At 34.2% G+C, this 7414-nt stretch overlaps 1 protein-coding gene across 1 annotated transcript in view; it reads right to left on the bottom strand.

The window, feature by feature from the left end:
- The window catches only part of LOC103739540 (olfactory receptor 6C1-like), a 7818-nt gene extending 975 nt beyond the window's left edge, over positions 1–6843 (bottom strand). The window contains exon 1 of the mRNA XM_008839951.1: positions 6814–6843. Coding sequence (XP_008838173.1) covers positions 6814–6843 — 30 coding nt within the window. The remainder of the gene's footprint in view (positions 1–6813) is intronic.
- Positions 6844–7414: the final 571 nt, after the last annotated feature.

The following is a 7414-nucleotide window of genomic DNA, read 5'->3' as shown; positions in this document are numbered from 1 at the left end:
AATCGCATACATAGAAGAAGCATTTCATTACATCAGCATAGAGATATTCAATAACATTTTTCTGAGCTAGGCTGCATCTCTTACAAAATTGGCTGTATATTTTTAGGTTTACAGTTGAATTGACCACTAAAACTAATAGCCCTTATAACGACAATCTTAGGCTTTATGGATTTGCGTATGTTTGTCATTAAGGTTTCTATAGTTGAATTAGTTGTACAATATTGTACTCTGTATGAACCCTATAAGACATAAAATTAAACGGGGTTTTAACCTTTAAATACAAGACTTATAGGATAAAATATAAATAACCTACTTGAATTTAAGATGATTAAATATTTACATGTGGAGCTTGAATTTTGCAGAAATTTGCTTTTTTTTAATCTTCATGAGCATTTAAACCACCCAATAATTAAAATGGCCCATTAATTTCATCCCTCTTATAAAAACTCCAATAAAAGCAAACTAAAAACTAAATTTGCTATAAGAAATGCCATGAGAAATCATGTCAATCCAAGAGGAATGTCTTTTATGAAAAACATTTCAGGAGAGCCTGTGGAGAGAATAGTACACTTAGGAGCTGTTGCTAGGGATATGAATTAGCACAAGCAATGGGGAGAATGATCAGGAGGCTCTCTAACTGTGGCATTATCCTAGGATCTAGTGATTCAGTTCTGTGTATATATCCAAGGGAACATATGCTTGAATACAAATAAATAACCATATTTCCAGGTTTTTGTGACACTAATCCAATATCTAGGGTATGGAATCATCCTTACTTCATATCAAGGGATTAATAAAATACACTTCGTTGCCATAGAGAAGAATGAAGTCCTGTAGTTCACAGCAAAATGGATAGAAGTATAGGGCATAACATTGAATGAAGTAAAGGCAGAAAGACAAATAGCACATTTTATTATGGAAAGTTTTAAAAGTTTTCCCCAAAGAACTGTTGGTAAGAATGTTGCAAGGTATGGGCATTGATTGGCAAAAATTATGGAGGAGCACTGATGGGATAAGATGCAGGTTCGCTGCACTGTAGCAGGCAAATAGCATGCCATCCTGTTAATGTGTAGAATAATCATGAGTGACCTATAAAAAGAGAAATAAAAGGAAAACCAAATAGAATTATGTCATACAGCTGGAAGGGATAAGACAATGGTTTGTAGCCAGACCTTCCTCCAGCCGAATATCTCCTACCTTTCAGAGATGCTGTGAAAGTGTTTCCACAAATAGTATTACAATCCTGTCATTCTTCCAATCTCCATGAAAATTTCTTCATGTAAAAGTTTAATTGCTTTGCACAATCTTGTTCTGTAACTTGTATAAAATCTGATGCTCCACTTTAGAAAATTACATTCAGATCATCAACCAAAAGAAAAGTTTAATTGCATTAAGAATTACCAAAAATGGGGAAGATAATTATTTTTAAAGAGTGATTATTTCTCCTTAGAAATCTATCAATGTTTAAAACACTCAATGACATTTCAAATTCTTACTATGACATCACTGGAAAACAAATGCACTGAAACTGTTGCCTTAGAAACCACAGGCAGAAAAGATAAAGTTCAGAAGAATGCAGGGGGAAACATAAACAGTGAGGTGTAACCCTTGGGTATGATGCACGTGATTCTCATAAATTTTCATGATATTGAAGCCTACCCATGGCCATTCAAAAACCTGTTTGTTTCCTATGTAATCCATTTTACTTTCTGTTTAAAATAATATTGTCATTATTTATATTTCTGTCCTCAGAGAGATAGTCTTATATTTTTATATCTTTATTTACTTACATTTAAAATGAAGTTTCAATGTGTTCCATTGGAAAGTACAAACATACCTAGCTTGGGATGCAATCCATTTCCTAGTTCTAAAACTCACTCTTTTTTGCTCACTCTCCAAATCTAAAATTCTTTTTCAGAAGATTAAATAATTTAATATATGTGATACATTAGGAAAAAAGTCTAAAGTTTAATGGAAATCATATAGATTTGTACAGTGAGAAAAAAAACTCTTAATTACTGAGAAGAAAAACATCAGGCTTAAGAGGGTGTCTTGTGACCAACTTACATAAATAGTAATAATACATTCAACAACAGAATTATAAGGCCACAATACCAATTAAATAAGAGTAGGGATTAACTGATTATATGAGACCAATTGAATCTAGACAAGTGATTCTTTACCTGACTCTTTTTACCTTGTCTATATGCTGCTGACCTCTCCCACAATGGTGTTTATGGCTTTTCCATTCTGTCATAACCGCCACACCACTACCTCCACTACTGTGTCCACCACCATCTGTAGCATCACACAGAGCTTGTCCCATCTTCATTAGGATTTCCTAACTGTATTAAGGCAGGTTAGATATTCATAACACATCTACACTGCTACCCCCAGCCAAATTGTTTTTCTATCTCTTAGTAACAATCTTTCTAAAAGTAAACTTAAATCTATAGTAAAATACACACATAATACATATGCACACAGTAGGAATTGCTTGTAGCACATTGTATTAATACCCCAAGTAACTTTTCTTGTTTCCACAACACAGAAATAACACTCATTGCATAAACTGTTTCAGTCTCCCCAGCTCAGCACACTTAGACTGTATTGATGTCTCTTGCCAACGCTATGATTACTCTGTGCATTCTTGAAAACTGGGATAACATCACATTTTAAATTTGTATCAACACAGTCTAGTGTTTACTATGGTTTTAGTTGGTTTAAATGAAACATTCGTTTAGCTAATGAATGTTGAACATGCTGCCGTCAAGCACAGTTCTCTATTTTATGCTACACTGTCATACGGATATAACTTAGGTGTTTAAATTTGTTTTGTAAGATGTATTTCCATAACTATGTACTTTACTGGATATGTGACAGTTCATCCTTTCAGTACAACTTGCTCAACAGTGTCATTTGCTTCATTAAGTTGTTACTGATTAACAGTATGATGAAGTCATAAATTATCTTCTCATTAAATAGAGAAGATTTCTACACTGGAAAGATATCAAAGTACTATATTGTAAACTTGTCTTAGATTTATCACATCCATTTTTAAACTTCCTTTTACTTAAATATTTTTCTACACAAAAGCAAGACTCACTCTTCTGTTATTGGTTAAAGCTGTGAGGCACTCTAGGAAGAACTGTGAAGAAAGATGTATTGGGAAGTAAGAAGCTTACTGAAATGGGAGGCTCATTTTATTGAAGTCTAAAGGCATTTTGAATGACTTTGTTACCAATCATTAATCGGCTCAAGATCTTTGCAATTTTTTATTTAACTGTATGAGTTGTCTTTTTTTAAAAAAATATTTTATTTATTAATTTTATTTAGTCTGTATGTATGTATTGCCTGCATGTAGGTAAGAGCACCCGTGTCATGTTGTGTAATGCCCGCAGAGGACAGAAGAGGCTGTCAGATCCCCTGAAACTGGAGTTACGGACAGTTATTAGCTGCCATGTGGGTGCTGGGATTTGAACCTGGGTCTTCTGCAAGAAAAAACAGTGTTATTAACCACTGAGCCATCTCTCCAGCCCCTGAGTTGTCTTTTCTTTTTATACATTACTTTATTCAGTGCATTTCTAAATATTTTTTTAAGTTTCATGAAGGCATGCTCAATTTATTGAATCCATAACTATGTAATTCTTGCAATATGTTGACTCAGTGTTTTTTAAAGTCATATGTATTTTCAGAGTATTTTTATATGTACTGTAAGATATCATCTTTTCAAATAATAACCTTTAAAACCTTAAAAAAAATCCCTGTCATGAAATAAGTACCTAAGCAATCCTCTAGGTAAATTATGGTAAAAGAGAAATAAAATTCTACATTAATGAATGAATTAAATTTAGGGCCTCCAGGATGCTCTTTAAGAGGCTGATGAAGAGACTATGTTTTATTTCTTGTGTACATGCTTCATATTAAATATTGTTATATTTTATACTGGATGAAGATTAGTGATATTAATCAACTTCAATAGTGATTGACACATTGAGTTCTCATCATTAATAATGCTATCCACAGAAAGAAATTAAAGGATATCACACTTCATAATTAATAAATAGTGAATAGCCATATTTGTAAGAGCTCATGACAAATGTCTACTCAGAGTCCAATAGGTTCAGTTTATTAACTATCCAGTTATAGTTTAAATGAAGGAAAGAGAAATGAATTGGCACAAAAATTACATTATAAAACACTGCTTTGGACAGTATAAGGTCATCTAGTGTTATAGAAAATGTATGTGCTTTGCTGTCAGTGAGATATTGAATAAAAACAGCAGAATAACATTTACACATTTATAAGATTGGATGAGTTCATTTACTTAAATTTTGTTTTTTAAAATATTTTACTTATTTTAACTTTTTATGTTCATGAGTACATTACCTGCATGTAGGTAGGTGCACCCATATCATGCAGTGCTTGTGGAGGTCAGAAGAGGGTGTGAGATCCATTGGAACTGGAGTTACAGATGGTTGTTAGTCTCCATGTGGGTACTGAGAATGGAACCTGGGTTTCTCTCCAAGAGCAGCCAAAGTTCCTAACTACTAGGCAATCTCCAGCCCCCATTCATTCAAATTTTGGTTTCTCTGCTTAAAATGGAGTTGGATTTTGAGAGTACTTTTTGATCATTAAAATAATTATATAAATAATTGTGCTCTTTAAGTTGTATGTCACAGCCTCAAGAATAGCTGTACCAATATTCTATTTTCCTTTCAGTTGGAATCAATTTTCAAGTTTGGGAAGGATGTTCAATGTACTTGTGAATTATTACAGGTACTATTTATTGTGGTGAACCAAAACTTTTATGCAGTATCTCATTTAGCATTCACTATGCACTTAATTTTTTTATTCCTAAATGCAGTATGGAGAGTTAAATAATTGTGTTACATGAATTAATTTCTATTGCCAGCAGATGCAAAATATAATCTCTGACTACTTATACTGAAAACATATTCTCTTAAGTGATAGATACTTTTATTTTCTTACTTTCATATAGACTGTACTTGATTAAAATTTCTGGCACAAAATAGCTTTTTTTTGCTTTAGTAAATAAAAAAAATGAATGGGTATAATAAAACACACTTGCTAAATATTTTATCATCTTTTAATATATCATTGGTTCTAAATGTAATTCTAGTGTATCTTATTTAATTTGATTAAGTTATGAACAGCTAAGTACTAAATCAGCACTGAAAATTGGGAAAGTTCCCTTGCTTGCTTTGTGTTCAACTTATCTCAGGTTTTCAGGCAGTCTCACAAATATGGACAATGGCTGAAACAATAAAAACATCAGCAAATGCTGTTGCTGCAATCAAGAAGATCAAAATTTCTAAAACTTTCCCTGCCAATGAACTAACTAATTTCCTTTACATTGTAAATACCTTTGTCTTAATTTTCCAAGTTATCAATTGTGGTTACATTTAATTGATTGTAGATCAATAAATATTAAATAGAAAATCATCAGAAGATGTTTTTAAATTGTTAAAATTGCAGCAAGAGTTATTAAATGTCTTCTTGTCTGTATCACCAACTCAAGGGACTAATTCCGTAAATCATAACTACCAGAGGAGGGATGTACAGAAATACAAAGGAATATAAAATTTATCAGGCAGTAGTATTGGAATTGGAAAAGAAGGCTTAGGGGACAGTGTCCAGTGAGATAAAGAGGAAACCAAAGCAAGCAGAGGATAGCAGCGCCTGTGAAGGTGTTTTCCACCTGCATTATGTTTTTGAACAAAGATATGAGTAGAATACAGACTCTTACTTCTAAGCATGGATATCAGCTAATGTGTCATGTTTTCCAAAGTGGGAATCTTCCACAATGCATAGAATAAGTGATCATGGGGTGTCCAGCCCCAACTGATACATCTAAACGGCAGCTCTTAGTTTATTGGGTCAGTCATTGTTGTTTATTAGGCTTTACAGCTGTGTTGACCCATTGATTGGTTTTCTCCTTTGGCAGCTTGCATAGTATGCTCTGATACCAGAGAGCTAGTTCTCAGGGAGGAGGCTTCCAGGTCAGTTCCAGCTCTTTGCTCCAAATCCTGTGTAACAAATATGGCCTGTCTTCAGGAATAGGGTCTTACCTTTAAATTCTAGGAGGAAATCAAGGGCTGTGGAAATAGCCCTTGTTATTGTGGGAGTCTCTTGACTACCCTCACCAACAGCTCTAAGGGAGGTACTGTATTTTTTGTTATATAGCCTTCAACTATATTCATGCACTCATATACATACATACACACAGTATGTGTATTTTCAGTAGGACTTTGGACTAATATATTTGTCTCTGATTTTCATACCATCTAAGCATTATTTATCTCACCTCTCAGTACCACTGTATACCTACTCCCTCCCCAGCTAAACTACACAGCTTTTCCCCATTTTTCCCTTGATAGCACATATCTCCTACTATGCCCCCATCTTGAAGTCCTTCTTCCCCTTCACTCCTGTGGTTTCTTTTCATTTTCCTGTCTCACATGGTTATATCTGGGCATATACTCACATCTAAGGATTTGGAACTATGATCCACAAATGAGATAGAACAGAGAAAGCGTACATGGCTTATTTTTCTGAGTCTGTGTTACTATACTTTGTATAACGGTTTCTGGTTCCATGCATTTACCTGCAAATTTCATGATTTCGTTTTTCTTTGCCACTGAACCCATTGTGCAAATGCTCATCCTATCATTATCCATTCATCAGTTGAGGGACATTTAGAGTGTTTCCACTTCTGAGCTATTTATCATGAAAAGAACAGCAACAAATGGGCTTTCCAAGTATCTTTGTAGTAAGATGAGTCCTTTGCCTATATGACAAGAAGTGGTATAACTGGATCATATGGTGCAGTAATGGCACTTCTGCTTGGGGGCTAATCAGCAATTGTATAATTGGAATTAAGGCCAGTTCAATGGGAAGGAACCTATGTGTAGTACTGTGAACATACCCAAATACACATGGTTGAAGAGGTCAGTTATAGACCTTAGAGGAAAAAGAAAACTACTTTTACCATATGCCTAGATAAATGGAATTTCTTCCTGTATTATAAATATGCATCCTTATATTTACAGACAAATGTACCTCTCAACACTCATCAGAAAAACTTCTTTTTGCAACAGATGGAGTTCAACAGATGAACCACAACTAGTCAAACCCGGGGAATAATTGTGAGAAGCTTAGTCTTAAGTGACACATTTTCAATGCAACCTCTAAATATAAGATGGATGCATCTTTCAACTCTCACTAGAGAGGTTTCCTTATGAAGCAAATAGTTATTAACACAGAAACCCACAACTGGGCAGTGTTCAGAGAACAAGAGTCTGCAGGGTGCTCATCCCTGTATAGGACTTCTATTTCAAATTTCTGCCTCCCAAAGCTCAGTGATCATTATGGAAGAGGAGACAGAAAGAGG

The sequence above is a fragment of the Nannospalax galili genome, unplaced genomic scaffold (assembly GCF_000622305.1).
Source record: "Nannospalax galili isolate Female #2095 unplaced genomic scaffold, S.galili_v1.0 scaffold1241, whole genome shotgun sequence".
NCBI lineage: Eukaryota > Metazoa > Chordata > Mammalia > Rodentia > Spalacidae > Nannospalax > Nannospalax galili.
The sequence above is the reverse complement of the archived record's forward strand: the minus strand, read 5'-3'. Positions and strand labels throughout refer to the sequence as shown.